The 24553-nt window shown below is 44.4% G+C and overlaps 2 protein-coding genes across 2 annotated transcripts; one reads left to right on the top strand and one right to left on the bottom strand.

The window, feature by feature from the left end:
- Positions 1-7144: 7144 nt before the first annotated feature.
- Positions 7145-10287, top strand: LOC109864616 (hyaluronidase PH-20-like). Its single transcript, XM_020452474.2, has 6 exons — positions 7145-7357; positions 7557-7723; positions 7923-8310; positions 8515-8673; positions 8803-8892; positions 9739-10287. The coding sequence occupies exons 1-6, from the start codon at positions 7145-7147 to the stop codon at positions 10162-10164; spliced, it is 1443 nt and encodes a 480-aa protein (XP_020308063.1). The 3' UTR covers positions 10165-10287.
- Positions 10288-10882: 595 nt separating this feature from the next.
- Positions 10883-15270, bottom strand: LOC109910309 (transmembrane protein 229A-like). The gene has a single exon (XM_020509461.2). It carries the CDS (start codon positions 15074-15076, stop codon positions 14054-14056), a length of 1023 nt encoding a protein of 340 aa, XP_020365050.1. The 5' UTR covers positions 15077-15270; the 3' UTR covers positions 10883-14053.
- Positions 15271-24553: the final 9283 nt, after the last annotated feature.

A 24553-nucleotide genomic window follows, 5' to 3' on the forward strand; every position in this document is an offset into this window, starting at 1 on the left:
TTTGCTTTCAACAGTTAAATGAAATAAGTTGTGTTTTCCTTATCTTCATTGTTCTAATGACATGCTTGAATAAAACTAGAATAAAATGCAGAAGGCTTTCACTTCTCTTCAGTTAGATTGAATGGTTATGGGTCTGAATAAATAACTGCGATAGCCTACCGCCATTGTGCTTTTTCTCTTCTTTCAGACTCCCAGTGAGTTCCATTGGCTGCTGTATTTAACATGGAGCAATCAAGAGCTTGCATCCCTCTACAAATATTCTATTAGTATAAGAAATGCTAAAGAAAAATGACCAGCAAGCTATTCTAATCTAGGTTAGGGGGGGAGACTCCAAGAGCTAAGGAGCGTTTTTTTTAGGAAGCGAGTCCACGGGAGCGCAGGTGCAAATTGTGAAAAAGACAGAGGCTATAAGTTAGAAGCTTATGTATAACCGCATATCTGCAGGAAGTAGCTGCAGCACCGCAGCAGGTAAGTAAAACTGTAAGTAAAAAAATCTATATTAATAAAAGTAGTGCACTAGGCCTTTAATACTCCTGTATTAGGAGACCTATACAGCTGTCTGCAGCGCGGGGGAAATGTCCTGGGAAAAGGGAGTGGGTCTGGGAAATCTCTATAACCCAGGTCCCACTACTCAACCCTAACACACACACACCCACATACATTCATGCTACACACATATCCCAACTGCTGCTACCAGAATCTTTTATTATTATTGCTAAATACTGCATAATTTAAACACTTGCCCCCCAATGTCCCCATCCCCAAAACACAAGTACATATTGGGCTATAAATTGTCTTCCTCTATTACACTTATGATAAAATGTTTATTCTATTCTACTGCCATTGACTTTGTTCGTATTCCTTTCTTTTATTATTTGTTATTGTGGTAGCATTGTCGAGAAGGAACCTGCATCTAAGCATTTCGCTGGACAGAAATAATTGATTATGTAACTTAATGAATGAAGAAAATTAGAGTTCGTATGAGACAGGGAGGGAGACAGATCAGAGGGAGACAGAGGGAGAGCTAGAGAGATCAGAGAGAGACAGAGAGATGAAATATAACTGTACCACAAGAGGGCAGTATATACTAGGTAGAAATAAAGATCATACAATATAGCCCCTCTTTTTCCCTTCTCCACTCATTCACTCATTCAACTGCACAAATTAATACAAAAAAGGCCTCCCGAGAGGCACAGCAGTGCTTGAGGCATCACTATAGATCCGGGTTTGATCCCGGGCTGTGTCGCAGCTGGCTACGACCAGGAGACCCGGGTTAGGGGAGGGTTTGGCCGGTCGGCTGGGATGTCCTTGTCCCGTCTCGCTGTAGTGACTCCTGTGGCGGGCGTTTCCTAAGGTGTTTCCTCCGACGCCTTGGTGCGGCTGGCTTCCGGGTTAAGCAAGTAGTGTGTCAAGAAGCAGTGTTTCGGAGGACGCATGGCTCTCGACCTTTGCCTCTCCAGCGATGGGACAATACTGTAACTACCAACTGTATATCACGAAAAAGGGGTAAAAAAACGAAATACAAAATAAAAGTAACAGTAAAAGGTATGAAAGGGACATCTACAGGAAAAGGCTGAGGGAGGAACCTGTGAAAATATCATTGCATTGGAAAGAAAAAAAATAAGAAAAAGGTTCCGTCTTTGTCGGAGCTTGGGCAACTCTGATGGGGGTGGGGGCTACCAGAAACATGAATTCATCCTGAGGGGTTGTGGCGGCTCACGATTCTACATGCAGTCAGAGCCAGCCCTAGCCTTTTTGGGGTCCCTAAGGTCAATTGTGTTGCTCCCCCCATTTTACAATTGTACAACTCATTTCCTGCAACTCTATACATTTTGCCATTGGGTGGAGAAAAATGGTTGCAGTTTTTAATATGATATCTGAGCGAGAGTGACTAACAAAATCAATGGGGATGGTGACTAATTGAGTGAATCCCAGTGACTGACATCACAAGTGAAAAACTGCTGATGCACAGCCACATTCCAAAACGGCACCTTGTGTATTCTACTATTCTAACTCTAAACAGTACGTTTTGGAAATGGATCTGCGGGCCTAGCAAAGGGGTGACCTGCCAGTTGCTCATCCCTGGCTTATATTGTATATTTTTATGTGTTACTGCCATTCATCTTCAGGTGTGTATATCCCCCTCTACTGAAGGGGAACACAGTTCAAATGTCTACAGGCTCCAAGGCCTATCGGGAAAGGGAAAGGGGGATACCCAGTCAGTTGTACAACTGAATGCATTCAACTGAAACGTGTCTTCCACATTTAAACCAACCCCTCTGAATCAGAGAGGTGCAGAGGGCTGCCTTAATCGACATCCACGTCTTCGGAGTGACTGCAATGGCAGCACACACTCATTTGACCATACCAAACCATGCATGTTGTTTGTTTCTTTGGTTTGAATTTAACAATTTAGCTTTGTTCGACAAATACATGGATTCTTATATTTCGACTTGAATCAAACTCTGGACATTGGATTCGTTTGCATCAAGACTAACAGTTCACCTCTCTCCATTATGGCAGAAGGATTAGGATGGAAATTGTATTGGGACAATTATATTGGACAATTTAGCCATCACAACCCCATTCATATGTCATACCAGGAGCACCATCTTGTGGTTGGATTTGAAAATGTACCGGAAAGTCACTCGCATGCAAATTCTCTCTGACGTTGTCTTCTCAAAAGACAATGTCAATCATGTACTATATGTGAAATAATCCATTAACCTTCTGTAACAGGGGTGTCAAACTCATTCCATGGAGGGCCTAGTGTCTGTGGGTTTTTGATTTTTCCTGTCAATTAATACCTAGACAACCAGGTGAGGGGAATTACTGACCTTAGTTCATCAATCAAGTACAAGGGAGGAGCGAAAACTCGCAGACACTTGGCCCTCCGTGGAATGAGTTCGACATGTGCTCTTTAACATCATACAATGTAATTGTATTTCTGACCTCCCCACGTCCACCTCCCATCCCCCATCAGCACCCTGTGCCTGTGGCCCTGGCACGTGTCCTCCCCCATCACCGCCGACCACTCCCCAGCCCCATGACTGTAATCCTATAGTAAGCCAGTATTACCAGGTCAGAGGTCATATGTCACAGAGTTCATCGTGCGAAAAGAGAGAACATGAGGTGTGCTGCCAGTGCTATGTCCTCAATAGATTCAGAGGAATTTAGTCTATCACGATTCATAAAGTATAGCCCTTCTTCATTTCAAAATGAGTCTGTTGTTGTTTTACTGTCATTTCATATCGTACTAACTACATTCAATACTTGTACTACATTCAAGACTCTGCATTCAAGCCCTGGCCATTTTGTCTAATGATTTATGGTTTATTATGGTTTGTCAGCTCTACGTGAACCCTCCAGCCTGTATGTCTAACTTATATTTGACCTCACAATAATGTACCGTAAGCTGCAGAGAGACCTTGCAATACCTCCCACCCTCTCCCAGCTTGCCCTTTCCATGTCTGAAAGAAGTATGCATTCATCAGTGTCTGAATCGCATTGTTGTGTTGGAGGCCTAGGAGGAAAAACACGTCTGTTCCCACAAACACGTTTGACACCCCGGACTACAGTGGTGTTGCTGCTAGTGAGTCTCTAAGCAACATTCAGTGTAGGATCTATTACGTAATAGTCCTCTCTCCTGTCACGGAGGTGTGAGATGGTCTGCATAGACAACTAGTCTGGCCAGAGCGGAGCGCTGCACAGATAACCAGTGTTCCCATCGAGCTGTGTACTGGAGATGACCGAAACAATGTGCTCTGAACCAGACAATAGAAAGTTACAATTGTTATAAGCTTTCTCAGACTGTCAGGTTCAGGACGTCTCATTGATTTAGATTACTACACAGCTACAGTGCTTTGATAACGTGCCCAGTTTCATAACCGGAACCCCTGTGCTGTTGACTGTGACATGTGACACCTCTATTTTAAGGCGGCTTTGATTCAGTGCAGTGTAAAGGCAATCAAATCAGAATGAGTAAGGCATTCGGAAATACTGCTATAAATACAAAAGCATAAACTGTTTGTGATGCTCTGTCCAGTCCCAATCTCAGTCCCAACCCCATATGCAGCCCCAGCTCATCCCCTTCAAGATCCCCTTACCAATCTCCTTATCGATCACAATCCCCATCCCCTGCCGAACCCCCATACCCCAGCCTAACCTAGCCCTAGTCCCATATGCTGCCCCTGCCGATCCTCTTAACAATCTGTATTTACTCCGGCCAAGCTCCTGCCCCCGGTCCCTGCCCCCCGGTCCCAGACTGTTTGCTACAGAGGTTAAAACAGTACACGCTCCACAACCTCACACCCAGGTGTCTCATCCTCTCTTGCTCCAAGACCAACTTGGCTGTTGCAGACCATAACAAGTTATTCTCGATAGACAAACAGGCAGTGGTGGGGGCATCCTTATACACAGCTCTGCCCAGCTTTCTCCTCCCTCCTGTTGGTCTGTGTAGGAAATGGGTCTAGTCTCCTCTGTATAGGATACCCAGAAGGTTGTTTTTACAGTACCTTCTTAGTCTGGTCCGATGAGGTGCGAAAGCCATTTCTCCAAAAGCCAAGGTGTCTTCGTTGGATCCAGAGTGTCGTCAGATCAAGGAGCTGTGGTTAAGACCTGATGTGAAGGGATGACCAGGTACCGTGTCGTCTGTCTTTTACCTTGTCGTTATGTCTATCTGTGGGTTTGGCTTGGCAGGCTAGGGATAAGGGATAGTGATTATCCAAATGGCAGTTCCGTGGCAGTTCTTCCATTCAGTGCCAGCCATCTTTGTGGGCATCTTTGAGGCTGGCACTCAGCTGCCATAGCCATCATTCTGACATGGCAACAACCTTTAGCCAAGGAGGTTCATTCAAGGACATGGGGAAAGGGATTGAAAATAGTTTGTGAGAAGATTGTTAAGATGATACACTTCTCTCTGTGAAACAAATACATGTCTGTAGAAGTTCTAAATGACTGTAAGTTCTAAATGACTGTACGTTCTAAATGACTGTAAGTTCTAAATGACTATAAGTTCTAAATGACTATAAGTTCTAAATGACTGTAAGTTCTAAATGACTATAAGTTCTAAATGACTGTAAGTTCTAAATGACTATAAGTTCTAAATGACTGTAAGTTCTAAATGACTATAAGTTCTAAATGACTGTAAGTTCTAAATGACTATAAGTTCTAAATGACTGTAAGTTCTAAATGACTATAAGTTCTAAATGACTATAAGTTCTAAATGACTATAAGTTCTAAATGACTGTAAGTTCTAAATGACTGTAAGTTCTAATTGACTGTAAGTTCTAAATGACTATAAGTTCTAAATGACTATAAGTTCTAAATGACTGTAAGTTCTAATTGACTGTAAGTTCTAAATGACTATAAGTTCTAAATGACTATAGGTTCTAAATGACTATAAGTTCTAAATGACTATAAGTTCTAAATGACTATAAGTTCTAAATGACTGTAAGTTCTAAATGACTGTATGTTCTAAATGACTGTAAGTTCTAAATGACTATAAGTTCTAAATGACTATAAGTTCTAAATGACTGTATGTTCTAAATGACTGTAAGTTCTAAATGACTGTAAGTTCTAAATGACTATAAGTTCTAAATGACTATAAGTTCTAAATGACTATAAGTTCTAAATGACTGTATGTTCTAAATGACTGTAAGTTCTAAATGACTGTATGTTCTAAATGACTAAAACAAACATCCATCTGTAAATCTGTACAGTATATATGTTCTATACGCAGTACACTTCATACCGACAGTTTGTTGTCTGTTTCTTTGCTGAATGTTTCTCCTCCACAGGAGAAAGGATGGGTTGGTACATCCAGAAGAGCAGGGGCTTTGTACTGCTGCTGTCCACGCTCATCTCTCTCCTGGGTGTCATCAGCTCCACTACTCTCCTACCTCCAACAACCTCCAGCCCTTCTCTTACACTTACTGCCACCTCTCCTCTCACCCACACTTCCACATCACCCCAGCCCCAACGTCAAACTTCCTTCGCCACCTTAACCCTTCCTCTCTCTCAGTCCTCGCCCGCTCCTCTCCCCTACGCCACCACCCCATTCCTCTCCAAAACCACTGTTCAACCTCTTCCCAAAAGCTCCCATGCTACTCTACCTCATACCACCCGTACCAAACCCAAAACTTTCCGCCCTCGACTCCCCCATACTACACGCCTCCTCCAAAAACCCTCCCGCCCTCGTCTCCCCAAAACTTCCCTTCCTACTCCTCTCTATATGACCAGTCCCCTCCCCAGAACTTCCTATCTGCGTCTCCCCAAAATCTCCCCCACTCATCTGCTCAAAACCCCCCGTACACTTCTCTCCAAAGCAATCAGAATTCCTGGCTCTCAGTCCTCGCCTGCTCCTCTCTCTTACACCACCTCCACCACCATACTTCCCCTCTCCACAAAAACTGTCCCTCCTTTCCCCAAAACTTCCCCTTCTCCTGTCCTCAATACCTTGCCTCCCCTAAACCAAACCTACCGCCGTCGTCCCAAAATATCCCACCTTCGTCTCCCCAAAATCACTGTGCCTCCTTTACCCAAAACCACTACCCCTTCTCTCTTTCAGTTCTCCCCTTCTCCTGTCCCCTACACTTCCTTCACAACCACTGTCCCTCCTCTTCCCGATACCTCCCATCACCTAACCAAAACATATCGCCTTCGTCTCCCCAAAATCTTTTCCTCTCATCGCCTGAAAACCTCTCGGCCTCGTCTCCCCAAAACTACAACTCCTCATCTCCCGAAAACCACCCGCCCCCGTCCTCCCAAAACGACCATCCCTCCTCTCCCCCAAATCACCACCTCTCCTCTCTCTCAGTCCTCCCCCGGTTCTCCCCTCTATACTTCCTCCACCACCACCCCTCCCCTGTTCACAACCACCATCACACTCCCCCCCAAAACCTCCCCTCCTCCACCTCCTCATACCACCCCTCCCCTTCCCAAAACATCCCGCCCTCGTCTCCCCAAAACGACCAACCCTCCCTTACTCAAAACCCCCCCTTCTCTTCCTCCTCCTCTCCCCCATACCACCAGTCCCTTTCCCCAAACTTCCTATCCACGTCCCAAAACCATCACTCCTCATTTCTTTCAGGTCTTCACCCCTCCTCTCTCCAGAACTACTGTTCCTTCTCTTCCCAAAACAACAATGGCTCCTCTTCCCTCTACCACGCGTCCCTTACCCAAAAACTCCACTCCTAATCCGCCCAAAACCTCCCCCCATCCTCTCCCCCACACTGCCCCCCCTCTATTTGACCGTGAGCCCTTCACAGTGACCTGGAACATCCCAAAGCTGGTCTGTAACAGGTACAACATCTCCCTGGACACCTCCCCCTACAGAGGCGTGGCCACACCTGCCAAGGTAAGAAACAATACGCACATTCCTCTTGGATAGCTGGTAACGTGTTTGAAATTGAAGGATGTCCATAACAATGTTTGACACATCAAACCTGAAACAATCATATACTTCAATGTCCTAACAGGGATTTATTGTGAGAAGTACAAGACATAACTTTTTCCTAACAAAAACGTTACTGTGCTTCCTTCCTCCCTGTTTCTAGGTGCCAGGTCAGTTCCTGTCTCTGTTCTATACTGACCGACTGGGGCTCTACCCCCACGTGGACCTGCCTTCCAGGCAGCAGTTCTACGGAGGCATCCCCCAGAGAGGAAATCTTAGGGCCAGTCTGGCCAAGGCCCGTGCTGACATCAACTACTACATCCCCTCCAAGTACTGACCTAGAATCAGCTCCAAAACCCTAACCTTAATTATTAACCGTGTAGAGGTTGCCCTTAGGCACAGATCAATGTTTAGCTCACCATGTTCAAACACTAACCTTAACCATTAAGGGAGAGTTGGGGACACAAAACTGACCTTAGATCAGTGCATAATATGTCTATAACTTTACTGCTCCACCACCTCCCTCCAGGACGGCCCGTGGCCTGGCTGTGATCGACTGGGAGGACTGGCGCCCCCTGTGGGCCAGGAACTGGGGCTCCAAGTGGATCTACAGGACCCTATCAGTGACCCATGCCCGCCAGAGGGACCGCTCCCTCACAGCCTGGCGGGCCACGGCTACGGCCAAGAAGCAGTTCCAGGCAGCAGCCCGCAGCTACATGGCAGAGACTCTGTCCTTGGGTAGCCGCCTCAGGCCCAACTACCAGTGGGGATTCTACCTGTTCCCCAACTGTTATAACCATGGATGGATGGTGCCGGGATACACAGGGAGATGTACCAAGGAGGTGATGGGGCAGAACGATGAGCTGCTCTGGCTGTGGGAGGCAAGTTCCGCACTCTACCCCTCTATATACCTGCAGGTAAGAATGTTTTTTGTTTGTTGGGGGTGGGGCAGGATATGACTAATTCATAATCTAACATCTACCCCCAGATGTGTTTTGGTTTTGTCATCTCCTATCTAGTCTGTCAGGTTATACTAAAGTGCTTCCTAGTTTGTAGTGCTTCCTAGTTTGTAGGTAAGGTAAGGGAGACTAACTCGTATGGGGTTGTTGTGCCTCTTTTAGGCGTCTCTAGGGGACAGGCATAGCGCCGCCCTCTTGGTGAGAAACCGAGTCCAAGAGGCGCTGAGGGTGTCTGCCCTGCCCGCCCGGCCCACCACCGCACCCGTCTACGTGTACACACGACCCGTCTTCATCGACCAGAACAGACGCTTCCTCAGCCAGGTGAGAAATGACACATGAAACAGGGTGATGGTGGGGTTCTGAGGTCAGAGGAGGTGCAGTTACCTCTGTCATAACCCCTACCACCGTAATAATAACCCTTCTCTGCTTTAACTGTGTATTGTTCTCCAGGGGGACCTGGTCAGCACCATCGGGGAGAGTGCTGCCGTGGGGGCCTCAGGAGCCGTGCTGTGGGGGGCCAGTGCCGACTACGATGACAAGGTTAGGTGATACTCTAGCCCTGTTCATACCTGGTTGTGACATTTGTCCACATCTTGTCCACATTCTGATTGTGCCCACATTTTCATGCAGGTGTACGTAGACAATCAAAAGATGCATTGTGATCGGATCTTGCTCAGCACCTCCGGAGGTGGTCAGGCACACATTGTGTCTGGATATCTTACAAGTGTACATGGATCTGGACAGTGAAACCATTTAAATCATCCTTATCCTGCCTTCTAAAATATTTGACAGGTGGCACCATTAACTTATGGCATTAATATGCATCTTAAAACAAATAAATAAATTACACGTTAATACCAAAGCCTCACAATAGTCCTGAAAATGTGGGCAAAATCAGAATGTAGACAATATCAGGACAATGCTTCTACACCTGCATTGCTTGCTGTTTGGGGTTTTAGGCTGGGTTTCTGTACAGCACTTTGAGATATCAGCTGATGTACGAAGGGCTATATAAATAAATTTGATTTGATTTGAATTGACGCATGCTAGAGCCAGGTATAAACAGGGCTTCTGACACACATACACACTCAAGGTGATACTCCCTACACTGAAAGCCAATGCCACTGACATTTATAGGGTGCCAGTTGAGACACAGAACATTGTTTTAAGCAACAAAACTATACGAAAACAGGAAAAAGTTTTCTCACCATGAATAGAATATTACGTTAAACTCCAGCACACATGAATCCACTTGACTTCCTTTGGTGTATTGTTCCTTCCCTCCACCCTCCCTTCCCACGGGCGTCCTGTGAGCCTCACTAGGTGTACCTCACCACTACGCGTGGACATGAAGAGTTTCCATTTCCTCCGACTTTCTCCCCACAGGCGTCCTGTCAGGCTCTTTCCTCGTACCTCACCACCACGCTCAACCCCTACGTCGCCAACGTGACAGCCGCCGCCCAGCTCTGCGGCGACTTCCTGTGCCAGGGGAACGGGCGCTGCGTACGGAAGCACTACGAGTCGGACCACTACCTCCACCTGTCCTCAGGGAACTTCCGTATCCTCCGGGCCAGGGGCACGTACATGGTCCTGGGGACGCCCAGTCTGGCTGACCTGACCCTCTTCTCCAGGAGGTTCACCTGTCAATGCTATGCAGGACGGACATGTTCCCCCAAGCTGCCCATACACCTGTCTAAAGCACTGGTGTTTAGACTGAAGCATCAGGGTCTGTCCGACAAGACTAAGACACTGAATAAAGTGATCGCTGATATGGAACAGTCAACCATTAAAGAGAACTTGAAAAAACACTGAAACACCGATGGATGGATCATAAGTGTTGACCTGTGTAACTGGACTGTGTCCTATGTAACATACACAAGGTGGCCCAAGTCTCTTGTTTGACCTTCATAATAATACTGTAATAATTATCCGAGGTAAGTGATGTGCGGCAGGGTAGCCTAGTGGTTAGGGCGTTGGATTAGGAACTGAAAGGTTGCAAGTTCAAATCCCCGAGCTGACAAGGTACAAATCTGTCAGTTAACCCACTCATTGAAAATAATAATTTGTTCTTAACTGACTTGCCTAGTTAAATAAAGGTAATAAAGTCTCATGCAGATGTTGGCTTCAGGTGATATGTTGATTGAAAGTTTGTTGATCGCGGATAAGGACAAACTATAGAGTGTGCCATGCCGTACTGTAAAACCTGGGTGTTTCGGGTCGCTGTTTTCTCTGTGACTTAATTAGGTTCACACTGCAGTAATGATGAAGCTCCATACTGATTTACCGGTCTACTGATTTCATTCAGCAGGAAATAGATATGTTGCGACTGGAACAAAGAAGAGTTTCTTACAAGTAGAGATGGTTAATCTGTGACAACATTTCTTCAGTAGTTATTTGTATATCATTTGAGTGCATATGTAAATAAAAACGCGACTCTCTGTCTCTGTGAGTATTTACAGTGTCATTGGTTGACCATTGCACTACTGATCCTCACGGTGTTGATGTTGTGAAGACAGGCACCTATTACAGCTGTTATTGTAAATATTTTATTCATTGACATTGACAAGAGGTACTAATAGTTTCTTCTCCACTCATTGCGAAAGACTGTAATGAAAGTTAAATGCCAATAGTGTAATATGAGATTTTCCTTGCCCTGCCCTGATAAGAATAAACCTTGAGTGTGTGTGTGTGGATGACTCCTGCCTTGCTTTGGAGTTTCTTGAAACTCGAGGGGGGTAGACCACGGTAGAGCCCAAAGCCTTATTAAGCATTAAAGTAGATTACTGTAGATATTTGGAATTTAAGCGTTAGCCTGCTTTACTCTGTAAAGAATGACCTTGAATTTTAGCCAGACTTCTGGAGTTAGGCCTATTAAGAGTTTGAGCGTGTGCAAGTGTTATAACTGGAAACGGATAAGTGATACCTCAGAGAACCAGTGAAGCAGTACGCAGCAACACTAAATACTGTGTTAGTATCATTGTTTTACTGCTGTAACAAATAGAGGAAGTCTGCAGGGAGATAATGAGTCCAGAAGGAGAAGTAAATGGTGGGAGTCATCCGGCCAATTAGATAAGCCAATGCTGTCCCTAGATGTTTATGGCCAATCAGATAGGCTGGTGGTGCTGTGTCGGTGGGTATCAGATATATGAGAACATAAATAACAGGTCCCTACATGTACAATACAGCTCTTCTTACCTTACCCCTCCAACCTCGCTGAATGGCTTCCTTGACAACTTTCCATGGGTAGACTAGTCTAAACATCCACACACACACGCACGCACACACACACACACACACACACACACACGTACACACACACACGTACACGTACACGTACACACACACACACACACACACACACACACACACACACTCAGGCATTTTGTTTTTTTATGACATTGTGCAGCTTTCCAAGGAAGCTGATCTGAGAGAAACACAGACAACCTGTAAATACAGTGAAAGCACAACGTCAATCAAGACAACATGAACATGAACTGGGCCAACCTTGTCGGTTCAACATGGAATTCTTTGAAATTTAAGTAATGTACAGTATACAGGCTACACTATTTCCATCCAGTGATTGATTCAATTCAATTCCACCATGGGCATACTATAGCAAGAATACTTTCGGGCTCTATTCATTTATAACCTAAAATAAACATGGTTTTACTTCCTCATTGTGAGCCATGTAGTACATTGTTGTAGTGTATTATTAAATACAGTTGATCAATGATTTCCAAACCTCACATTTGAAAAGAAACCTTATCATATAGTTAAGATAACAACTTCACCAGGGACAGGAGATCCTCCCCGACCACATAACCAGGAAAGAAACTCCTGGTCCTATTCACCATGTGTATCCTTCTTTTGCATCGCTCACAACAAAAGCCCACCATTTTGAAATGACAAAACCAAAAGGAAAAGAATTGGTATCATTTCAGTCCGTCCAGTGTGAGTCTCCAGACGACTGGAAGGTATTGTTTGTTCGCGAAGGACAGGGAAACTCCCACGGCATGAACCATTCAGTCCATATTCATAACAATCGGACAAAAATCAACATGTGTAAAAGTTGTAATATTTGAATGACATTATGTTATAAGATATTTCTCCCTGCACTAGTATTACTCATCAATATTACCAGCTTACAGTTACCTCCAACCTTAGTTTCACGGGATCCCCAGGACTGATGAAGGCAGGCAGTAAAATGGATTCGAAACACGCTAGAGAATCATAACAAACAGTAAAAAGAGCAAAAACGCTACGTTTCCAAACGTACTTTCCAAAGAGTATAAGGTTGGAACAGGTTGCTAATGAAGTCACAGTGCCAGGTATCCACACATACTGTATGTGTTTGGCCCCTCAGAGAGAACATGACACTTGACCGTTTGGTACAATGGCAAACGAGGAAATAAAACAGGCAGAAAGATATATGCCAAAGAGCTCTATGCATGGAGGTTGATCCCAGACCTGGATTCAAATACTATTCTGAAATCATTTCAAATACTTTTATCTAGGCCTGATTGAGCTTTCCTGGCGTGGAACCAATAGAATAGCCGCAAAAATTCAAACCCCAAAACCCGTCCATCTCGCACTCCAGGCAGGTTAAAACCAACAGTGAAAGTGCCTGAAAGATTTCAAATAGTATTTGAACCCAGGTCTGCTGACTCCCGATATTGCCCACTCCAGATCAACCTGTCGAGTGTAAACCATAAAAAGCTGCCTCGTGCTCCGCTGCTTTATAAAAGTTAGGTAAACAAGCCTGGGGCTGGGATGCCACTATGTAACGAAGGGAGAAATATAAAGCTGATCATCAGGGTCTGTCTGATTGGCACACATTGCCTGTTTGCATGACCCAGACTAAGCCTATAGTTGTAGACTTAAAAAGCACTTTCAATTCCCCATTGAGCTTCATTTTGAGTTCGGCCAGGACTAGGGGGAAACTGGCCCACAGTGTAGTTCAGTTTGTCTTTAGTCCAGCTGTCTGTAGGTTTGCTCGGAAAGGCACTCCAACACAGTAAGGTTAAGGTTTGGTTCAGAAAAAGATTCACAGTGAAATGAATTCGGTCCACCACCTGTTCTATTCGGTTCGATTACATCTCATGCTACATACATTTTTAACTTTTTAGAAGCTATTTTATTTCCAAATGTCATGCATTGTTTTAAGGTAATACGATTTAAGCAATTAAGTGATCATGAATGCAGCCATGCAGAAATGAGCTCAAAGCTCTGGGATTGAAGAGACCAACCTAGTCAAATGGTGCCACCATGGCTGACTTTGTCAATATAGTTTAGGAAATAATTCACAGCTCTAAAATGAGCAAGCAAGTGAAGTGTAAAATGTTAAATATTATTGTTTCATCTACATCAAAATTCGAAATGTCAGTTGTCATCACAGCAGAAGGCATGTCTGTGTGTCATCACATGCCAGGCAAGGCATGTCTGTGCTTTTAGGCTACCTGTCACAAATTGATAGGCTATTTGTTAGAATCACTGATAAAAGATGCTGTCTAAACAGCCACATCAACTCCACATTTCCACAAGGGAATACACATTATTTAAGTCAACATTGATGGTCTTAAATGTCCTCTTCTTTCTTTGTATCATTATCAATAGTCCCTAAATCAAATGTGACCTAGGCCTATAAATACAGTTTTTTCCCCCTGGACACATGGCAGACGTTGATGCCAGCGCCCGGGTGCCTTCACTCCTCGTCTTTGGCACACACCACCACGCGCAGCAGAACGCTGGACAGAATATCCTGGTAGAGACTGATGCAGACCCATCCGGGCAGGTAGAGGAGCGTGATCAGGCCCATGAAGTTGAATGGATAGTGGGAATAGTCCCATGAGCATGCGTCGTACTGCCGCAGCGCCAGCCCCCAACAGAACTCCCAGGTGTAGATGAAGCAGATGTAGATGGGGAGCCGCCTCCAGGTGCTCCATCCCCGTCTAAAGTACAAATGCAGGTAGAGTTTCTCTACCACGAAGCTGCAGCTTCCGTACATCAGGAAGGACCACAGGGAGGTATGGCCGCTCATGGTCCGGTCCGATTTCTCCACAAGGTTGAATATCGAGGTAAAAAAGATCTCGTCCAAAAAGCCGTGCATTCCAAAGAAGAGGAATCTCACAACATCGGGCAGACCATTATTAGGCAGCGGCTCCAGGGTGCGCTTTTCCGGTGTAGACATGGTCCGTTTCCCGGGGCAGTGGTAGCGCAGCCGCTCAAGCCCCTTGTGGAAAACTTGGGTGAAGTACAGTGCCAGTAGGTAGTGAACGACGAGATGAGTGGCAGAGACTATTCTAACGTGCTCGGTCAGCGTGTTTATATTCCCAATCAGGATCTGCAACCCGATGTACACAGAGGGATAGAAAACAAGGTGAAAAACTACTGTGCGTCCTTGAAAGCACTTCTTTTGCGAATATATTTTTTCCAGCAAGAAATGGGTCACCGAGTGCATGATGCAGAGGTACGGGGAGGAAAAGCCGAACAGTTTGGGGTCCCTGTCAGCCAAAAGCCCCTGTGCCGACGACAGGAGGATATCCAAAGTGATACCGTGCATCCCATAGAAATAAAGCCGCAACCATTGTGGTAGCTCTGTCATTGATTCGCCAGCATCCCCTAACTCGCTGGAAGGATCTCTCTGCCCGGGCTTCCTCGCTGCTCTCAGACTGCCACTTGCCTGTCCTGCCTGGCTCCGCGGGCTCCCTCTCCGACAGCTGGCCATGGCTGATCACTCTCTCTCCTCGGAGAGAATCAGAGAGCAGCTCTTGTTCTTTGTTCCTGGCACATTCTGTACTTTTAACCGAGCTGCAGCGGTGTCGTTAGCGGCTTTGCACCTGACAGCGCCGCCTGTGCCACAGCAAAGATGTTCTATTATATTGATAAGATAGTCGAGTGACCGCTTTAACAATTGAAATACATGTCCTCAAAGATGGAAGGCAGGTGGGAGGAGGCGAAATCAGATGGGACCATTCTAGTCAACGAGAGGGCAGATAAGCTTGTGAACAACAGGCACAAAAGTCAAATACAGTAGGGCTACAGTATGAAGATAGGCAGAAACTGCTTCTCCAATAGAAATCCCAGATCCAGCTTGTAGGTAATGTCATATTCCTTGCTAGATGCAACTTTGAGGTTTCAAGCAAGGAATATGACACTGTTATTAAAGCTATACATAGTGGGATAAAATCTTTACTTCAGAATAATGCATATTTTGGAATAACTCCCTTTGTAAGCCATATCCAGGTGAACGGCATAGGTTTACTAGATAATAAATGTAACAATCGTTTATTAAGGGATATTTTCCACATGATGTCTATTCCCTCTGTGATATTTTGTTGGGCTTCATCGTTTGATGTAAACTGGCGCCGTGCTTGGCTCACTGCACACACATTTATGGTGGCCAATAAAGTAATGGAGATCTCCTTTAAGATTATCCATAGATTATATCCGTGTAATAGCTTGATTTCTACATATATACCTGATGTTACCAGTGAATGCAGTTTTTGTGAACTAGAAACGGAATCTATTGAACACTTATTCTGTAATTGTTTACATAGTGAAGTGTTCTGGACTGATGTAAGACTATATCTTGGCAACAAAATGCAAACAACTATTGAAATATCTAATTTGGACATATTATTTTACTACACTGATTCCACAATTGAACGTGAGTATATCAAAAATCTTTCTTTTATTAGGAACATTTTTCATACATAAAATCTAAATCTATGAAGAAAAAGCCCCATTTCTTTTTTTTCTCTAAAATCTGATTTGGAAAACTATTTAGAATCATTAAAACGTATACAAAACAAAAATGTCTTAAACATGTATTCGTTACATGTCTGTATTTGAATTTATATAATGTGGATTTGTAATTTTAAAAAAGAAGAAGAAGATATATTCCTTATTTCTTTGTGGAATCGCTCTCGCTGTTCTGTTTTTGTGTGTGTTTTGCATGTCACTGTTTAATAAAAAATTAAAAAAAATGAAATAATGGCTAGCTAAACTCATGCGCAAAAAAATGTAATCGGGTCAATTTGGCCATTTCGCGCCGAACTGCGCATGTGCAAATCAAAGCCGCTCCTTCGATGTAAAGTTTTTGATAAAAATTAAAACGTGTCAGTTTGTCACTTTCACAAGGTTGGAGTAATGACATGTTCAACTACTTAAGATATTGGCTTGAATCTAGGTTGTGCCTTTAGATTTATTTAGAAAATGAACAACTAAAGAGACATTTTCACTTCTCTCATTGACTTCTCAAACCCCAAACAACAACCTAACCATTATAAAACATATATTAGACCAAATAAGTCTCGTGTAGCAAAATGACCAATTATATTTTCTGTTGACCAAATTTCACACTCTCTCGTTGACCGCCATACAAACATTTCTCACTTATTTTCATGGGCACACTTTGGGCGGAGTAAACCCTCTCGCATCGCCTCTTCTCTCTCTTCAGCAAGAAGAGGAGAAAAATTGAGCGCCGCGGAGGGGGCGTGACAGGAGAGAAAAAACGCTACTAAACTGTACAGTAGTGAGTAGTGACCTAACATCCCGCTAGTTTAACGGTCTTGTGGCCATCTGAGATGTCAAACAAACATCTGTCATCGATATATAATGGCCTGCTAGCCTATAGGCCATATTATGAATTGATCATTTGAATACTGTTTGGCTCCAGAGTGGCGCAGTGGTCTTTGGCACAGCATCTCAGTGTAAAAGTTGACACTACAGTCCCTGGTTTGAATCTAGGCTGAATCACATCCGGCTGTGATTGGGAGTCCCATAGGGCGGTGCACAATTGGCCCAGCGTCGTCTGAGTTTGGCCGGGGTAGGCCGTCATTGTAAATAAGAATGAGTTCTTAACTGTCTTGCCTAGTTAAATAAAGGTTAAATAAAAATAAAAAACATAATTGAGCAATGTAATCTCAGTAGCCCTAGGTCTGTAGGCCTGGCATAATGACTTAACTAATATACACTACTGTACATCTTTCTTTAGCCTAGTGTACCACTATACAAATCTTGACTTATCAAGATGGAATATCCTAGGCTACTGCAGTTTGGTCCCAGACAGTATTTTGGGATGGTATCATGTGCAGGATCTCTCAGTTTCCTAGGTAACTATGTTTCCCACAAGCCTCTGCTCCACGATTTATGTTAACTCACTCAGTGTGTTCAAATGTCTCTCTCTGGGACCTATAGCCTGCTATTACTGAGGTATTAACAGGTTACTGGGCCCTGCTTTTAATGTGATATTACTGTGATATAAACACTCACTGGCACAAAGGACACACAGGTGTCTTGGATCAGATGTTAAGGATGCTTTGACTGAATAAATGCAGACTCTCCTCTGCAGCTGCAATGTTATTTGTCAAACTTATCCTTTTGTATAGACTAGCGTGACAAACATGTCCTTCAACTGCACAGTCTGTCGACATCGTTTACAGCTCAACAGTCCAGACTTGTAGCCCAATTCAGATTCACCCCTCTCTCCCGGAAACCTGTACTCACTCACTCCCCCTCAGGGATTTAAAAGTATCAGATTGTTGTAAGACATATGGCAGTTGGCCAACCCTCCTCCGCGAGAGCATTCAGGTATGTCGGCTTATGCCTGGGGTGAATCGGGAATTGGCAAATAGAATGACAATATACCATAAAGATTAACTAATCAAAGTGAACCTCAAAAGACTGTTATTTTGTCTTTTAAAATACAGAAATACATTTGTAGGTAGCCGGCCTGAACAGCAACAACATTCTCAGTAACAATTACAGAAATGTTTTACTTGCTATGACTGTGATATGTTCTTGTTTATCTTCCTTAGTTGAATACACTTGGCTGTAAGTCAATCTGGATTATGGTGTCTGCTAAATTGCCCGAAATGTAAATGTATTTGTGAAAATGAACCAAAATGAACTGCAAAGCACACTGGCCTTGTTTCGTGCCGGAACTCATGAGAATAATACTGCAAATGCTTTGCAAATGTATATTTTTACATGTACAATACATTTACACTGAACAAAAATATAAACGCAACAAGTATTGGTCCCATGTTTCATGAGCTGAAATAAAATAGCTATGTTCCATACGCACAAAAAGCTTATTTCTCTCAAATTTTGTGCACACAATTGCTTACATCCCTCATTCACATTTCTCCTTTGCCAAGATAATCCATCCACTTGACAAGTGTGCCATATTTAGAAGCTGATTGCACATCATGGTCAATACACAGGTGCACTTCGTTCTGGGGACAGTAAAAGGCCACTCTAAAATTGTGCAGTTTTGTCACACAACTTAATGCCACAGATGTCTCAAGTTTTGAGGGAGCGTGAAATTCATATTCATTCATATTCATTCATCTTTGCTACGTTGTTTTAGAGAATGTGGCTTTACGTCCTAATGGCCTGACAACCGCAGGCCCCGTGTATGGAGTCGTGTGGGCAAGCGGTTTGCTGATGTCAACGTTGTGAACCGAGTGTCCCTTGGTGGCGGTGGGGTTATGGTATGGGCAGGCATAAGCTACGGAAAAAGAACAATGGCAATTTGAATGCACAGAGATACCGTGATGAGATCCTGATAACCTTTGTCGTGCCATTCATCCGCCGCCATCACCTCATGTTTCAGCGTAATAATACACAGCCCCATGTCGTAAGAATCTGTACACAATTCCTGGAAGCTGAAAATGCCTCAGTTCTTCCATGGCCTGAACACTCACCAGACATGTCACCCATTGAGCACGTTTGGGCTGCTCTGGATCGACTTGTGTGACAGTGTGTTCCAGTTCCCGCCAATATCCAGCAACTTCACACAAGAGGATTGAGACAACATTCCACAGGTCACAATCAACAGCCTGAATAACTCTATGCGAGGGGATGTGTCGCTCTGCATGAGGCCAATGGTGGTCACACCAGATACTGACTGGTTTTCAGATCCTTTTTTAAAGGTATCTGTGACCAACAGATGCATATCTGTATTCCCAGTCATGTGAAATCCATAAAGTAGGGCCTAATGCATTTATTTCTAGTGACAGATTTCCTTATTATGAACTGTAACTCAGTGACATTTTTGGAATTGTTGCATGTTGAGTTTAGATTTATGTTCAGTATATATTTAGTTCATTTAGCAGATGCTCTTATCCCACCATAGTGCCATCAGACTTCTGATACCAATGCAAGGTGAAAGGGGAGGGCAAAATTGCGAACCACAATTAAAAAATTAGCATAGAAAACTATTTTGTATTTTGAAAATACAAATTACAGCTCTGGAAGGTATCTTGTTACAAAATACATTGGGGTGTAGTTCAGCCCAGTGTAATACGAATGACTAAATACTCAGAAGTAGTTGAAACACATCTATCAAATACATGTAACAGAAGTACTGTCCGTATCTGGGGTGAATGAGTGCACACTTCAGGGAGGAGGGGCATGTCGCAATTGAGCAAAATATGTCCAGTTAACTGCAATGTGTCTGTTTGGCCACAGTATGGTGCTGATGAGTTTGCTTTGAATAGCTTCTGACCCCTAATAAGGTGATGATGTTCTGGTTAGGTTGACTTGCCGGAGTGTCGTCATGTAGTCGAGAGTGAGTGGTTCAGCGGCTGGAGTGGAGACGAGGGGGTTAGTTGGACCATGTGGGTTTAGTTGGCACCCTTCTGATAGGACACAGACAGAGACACAAGATGGTTTGCTTGTGAAGGAGATAGCTGGGATAAAACAGAGTGTGGACTGTGGTCTACAGGGATTAGACACACACACACACACACACACACACACACACACACACACACACACACACACACACACACACACACACACACACACACACACACACACACACACACACACACACACACACACACACACACACACACACGCACACTCTCTCTCTGTCACTATTATTGTATCAATGGGGAATCTGCCTTCTCTACTGTTACCAGTAGGTGGAGTCAGTGTAACATATTATATCTGGTGGCCTTGGCAGGGCCCTATCTTCTCTACAGCTCTGTCATCAATTAATTGATATATCAAACCTGATATTGTTACCCCTATACTATTTATAGACTATGACAAATAATGTCTCATTACCGTCATTAATATCCTTAAAAATGAGTCAATGTGTGCTGGGGACAAAAACATGGGGTGAGGTTAATTCGACCTGCCTTCCATTTTTTCACGACAGTAAATCTTTTTGACTGCAGATATATTAGGATGTATCTATATTAGGTGCATAATATTGTAACCCCATTACCATTCTGTTTTCTCAGCCTCTCTGTCTCTATAACCTGATCAAAGGGACGTGAATGGGCAGATGTTATATTGCTATGTGATGCTTGACTAATATTTCTGATGTCCCTACAGGATATTGAGTCTTAATATGAATCTAACCAGGTCTCAGGCATGCACTTTCAATGAGACTCTCTGAAATGTAATTTTAGATCCCATTTCCTCCAATTTGAGCTGTTATTCGTTGGTCTAGCTGAGCGCCTAGCTAAGTCCCTCAGGCACAGAGGGGATGGGCTGAGGGAGGTGTGTGCCTGTGTGTGTGTCTGTGGTGTGTGAGTTTGTGAGTGCGTCAAGTGTATGGTGTGTGTGTGTAAGTCTGTGTAGTGAGAGCGCGGGGAGTGGATGCTTCCTGTTAGAGAATAGAATTCCTGATAGGAAGCAGCAGAATTCCCGAGTGTGGATTCCGAGTCTTGTTTACAGTTCAGAGCTCATTAGGAATTCTGCTCACCTCCGGGGGCTTCGGGGCCTGGTCACAGTAACACAACACTCTGCAGTAACCCTGCCTCACCCCTACTCACCCACTCCTCACCTCACCCCCTCCTCACTGAAACACAACTCTTACCCTGCCTCACCCCTACTCACCTACTCCTCACCTCACCCCCTCCTCACTGAAACACAACTCTTACACTACCTCATCCTTCTACTTCTCCATCCTCCCCCTCCTCCCAGACAAACAACACACTGCTTCAACCCTTTCTCACCTTACCTTCCTCCCTTCCCCTCCTCTCCCCTCCCTCCTCACCATCTCTCTCTCCCCCTGAATACTTGATCATGCCAAACGGTCCTCGTCAGGCCATTAGCACTGTGCCTTTGCTCTCTATCTGTCTACCACTAATTAGCCTTGTGCCCTCTCCATCTCCCTCTATCTCCCTCCGGTTAGCTAGCCCTCTGCCCTCTCTCCACACTTTGTCCTCAGTCTCTTTCTGGATCCCTTTGTCTAGACAGGCAGAGCAGGACTGGAGGACGAGACTGTTTGCTACTCACCCCAGAGGTCACCCGAGAGGTCGCAGACACCGAGACAGACTTCCTGTGGGCTGAGTCTGTCTCTGCATTCTGATTCCCTACATCCATAACATCCCTTCTATTCCTGTGCACTGCACTGTGTCACTCCCCCTGAAAAGTAGGAGGTATGCCACTAGCCTAGCCTCTTGATAGGTCAGAGGGTGGGTCCACCATCTTATTGACACTTATCAAGTCCACTCAGATCATTGAGGGCGCGTCAGTAAGGAAGGAAAGGAGGCGAGGTAGATAAATGGAACACCCTCTATTTTTCTTTATTAATTCAGGGGATCTCTGACAGGTGATGCGGGTCAGAGTCGTTGCTATGGGATACAGTTCCTCTATGAGTGTGTGTCATCCTTTGATTGGCTCTGGCTGCCGTGGGCAGGGGCGTACTATTAGCCCGGTAGTGATATGGTTCTGGATCATCAACCAAATGAAATCAAATTTATTTATATAGCCCTTCTTACATCAGCTGATATCTCAAAGTGCTGTACAGAAACCCAGCTTAAAACCCCAAACAGCAAGCAATGCAGGTGTAGAAGCACGGTGGCTAGGAAAAACTCCCTAGAAAGGCCAAAACCTAGGAAGAAACCTAGAGAGGAACCAGGCTATGAGGGGTGGGCAGTCCTCTTCTGGCTGTGTCGGGTGGAGATTATAACAGAACATGGCCAAGATGTTCAAATGTTCATAAATGACCAGCATGGTCAAATAATAATAATCACAGTAGTTGTCGAGGGTGCAGCAAGTCAGCACCTCAGGAGTAAATGTCAGTTGGCTTTTCATACCCGATCATTAAGAGTATCTCTACCGCTCCTGCTGTCTCTAGAGAGTTGAAAACAGCAGGTCTGGGACAGGTAGCACGTCCGGTGAACAGGTCAGGGTTCCATAGCCACAGGCAGAACAACTGGAACTGGAGCAGCAGTACGGCCAGGTGGACTGGGGACAGCAATGAGTCATCAGACCAGGTAGTCCTGAGGCATGGTCCTAGGGCCCAGGTCCTCCTGAGCACACACACACACACACACACACACACACACACACACACACACACACACACACACACACACACACACACACACACACACACACACACACACACACACACACACACACACACACACACACACACACACACACACACACACAAAGGAGATAATGTCCTGTCTGGTATAGTGTAGGCAGCTGATGGGTTGTAAGTGAAGGAAGTCGCTCCATGCTAATATGTGTGACACCAGGAACAAGTAGAGCAGCTGATGCTGGCTGTGATGTTTACCCTCAACCTGACCTCTAACCTTTGAACCTTATTAGTGAGTGCTGCTCTGCTCTTGGCGCTGAGGCTTTATGGCTCACTCTATGGCTGCTAGCAAACTAACACCTGTGCTACTTGGCTGTACTTTAGTTCTCGTCTTCGTGTTGAGTCACTGTGATGTGAAACAAACGACCACCCAGTATTCAGTCAGTGTCAGTGCAGAGATGCAGCAGTCTGATGTTAGAGAATAGAGATGTTCAGCAGAGATGCTTTTTCTTATAATAGAGATGTAGATAGAGATGTGTCCCTGCTCTCAACACATAAGAAAAGAAAATACACACTCCTTCTCATGAGCTCCTTGGGCGGCAGGGTAGCCTAGTGGTTAGAGCGTTGGACGAGTAACTGGAAGGTTGGAAGTTCAAACCCCCGAGCTGACAAGTTACAAATCTGTTGTTCTCCCCCTGAACAGGCAGTTACCCACTGTTCCTAGGCTGTCATTGAAAATAAGAATTTGTTCTTAACTGACTTGCCTAGTTAAATAAAATAAAAATTCTGGCTACAAAAGCAGAGTGACTGCTCGTGTGTGTATGTGTATATCTCCTATGTGTGTTTGTTGTAAAAAACATTGTGTGGGTAGGTAAGAGGTTCCGGAAAGGCTACACTCACATTTAGCCGGTTGTTGGTTTCCTATCTCTGTGATCAGCTCTGAGGATGAACTTTCACCTTGTGAAAAGTAGAATACATTAGCTACACCGTACAACTCCCTTATGGAGCTACAGTACAGTACATCTTGTTAGTGGAGCTGCCAGACATTTCCCTAGCAGGGCCACTGTGCACATCTCTGTTCATGTTTAAATGTCTCTGTTCATGTTTAAATGTCTCTGTTCATGTTTAAATATCTCTGTTCATGTTTAAATATCTCTGTTCATGTTTAAATGTCTCTGTTCATGTTTAAATGTCTCTGTTCATGTTTAAATATCTCTGTTCATGTTTAAATGTCTCTGTTCATGTTTAAATGTCTCTGTTCATGTTTAAATGTCTCTGTTCATGTTTAAATATCTCTGTTCATGTTGAAAGCATGTACTCTATGAGTACAAAACATTAGGAACACCGGCTCTTTCCATCACATAGACTGACCAGTTGAATCCAGGTGAAAGCTATGATCCCTTATTGATGTCACTTGTTAAATCCACTTCGATCAGTGTAGATGAATGGGAGGAAACGGGTTAAAGAAGGATTTATAAGCCTTGAGACAATTGAGACATGTATTGTGCATGTATACCATTCAAAGGGTGAATGGGCAAGACAAAATATTTACGTGCCTTGGAACGGAGTATGGTAGTAGGTACCAGGCACACCGGTGTGTCAAGTGTGTCAAGAACTGCAACGCTGCTGGGTTTCTCACGCTCAACAGTTCCCCGTGTGTATCAAGAATTGTCCACCACCCGACATCCAGCCAACTTGACACAACTGTGGGAAGTATTGGAGTCAACATGGGCCAGCATCCCTGTGGAATGCTTTTCTCTATCATCAGGTATAGTCTTCCTGTCGGAGGCTATAGAGGATAACAGAGAGGTCAGTCACTGTGTTAAAGGATAACTCCACCCACTGTTTTGATATTTATTTCATTGGTCCATTGTTGACATAGTCCCAAAATGTTTTGCATGTCAGCAA

Source organism: Oncorhynchus kisutch, linkage group LG19 (assembly GCF_002021735.2).
Source record: "Oncorhynchus kisutch isolate 150728-3 linkage group LG19, Okis_V2, whole genome shotgun sequence".
NCBI lineage: Eukaryota > Metazoa > Chordata > Actinopteri > Salmoniformes > Salmonidae > Oncorhynchus > Oncorhynchus kisutch.

Bases quoted from the DNA above. Each gene is read 5' to 3' on its own strand.
- LOC109910309 (XM_020509461.2), bottom strand. From the start codon at position 15,076: ATGGCCAGCTGTCGGAGAGGGAGCCCGCGGAGCCAGGCAGGACAGGCA.
- LOC109864616 (XM_020452474.2), top strand. From the start codon at position 7,145: ATGGCTCCTCTTCCCTCTACCACGCGTCCCTTACCCAAAAACTCCACT. The intron at 7,724-7,922 runs GTACTGACCTAG...ACCTCCCTCCAG, and splicing joins AACTACTACATCCCCTCCAA to GACGGCCCGTGGCCTGGCTG. The intron at 8,674-8,802 runs GTGAGAAATGAC...ATTGTTCTCCAG, and splicing joins ACAGACGCTTCCTCAGCCAG to GGGGACCTGGTCAGCACCAT.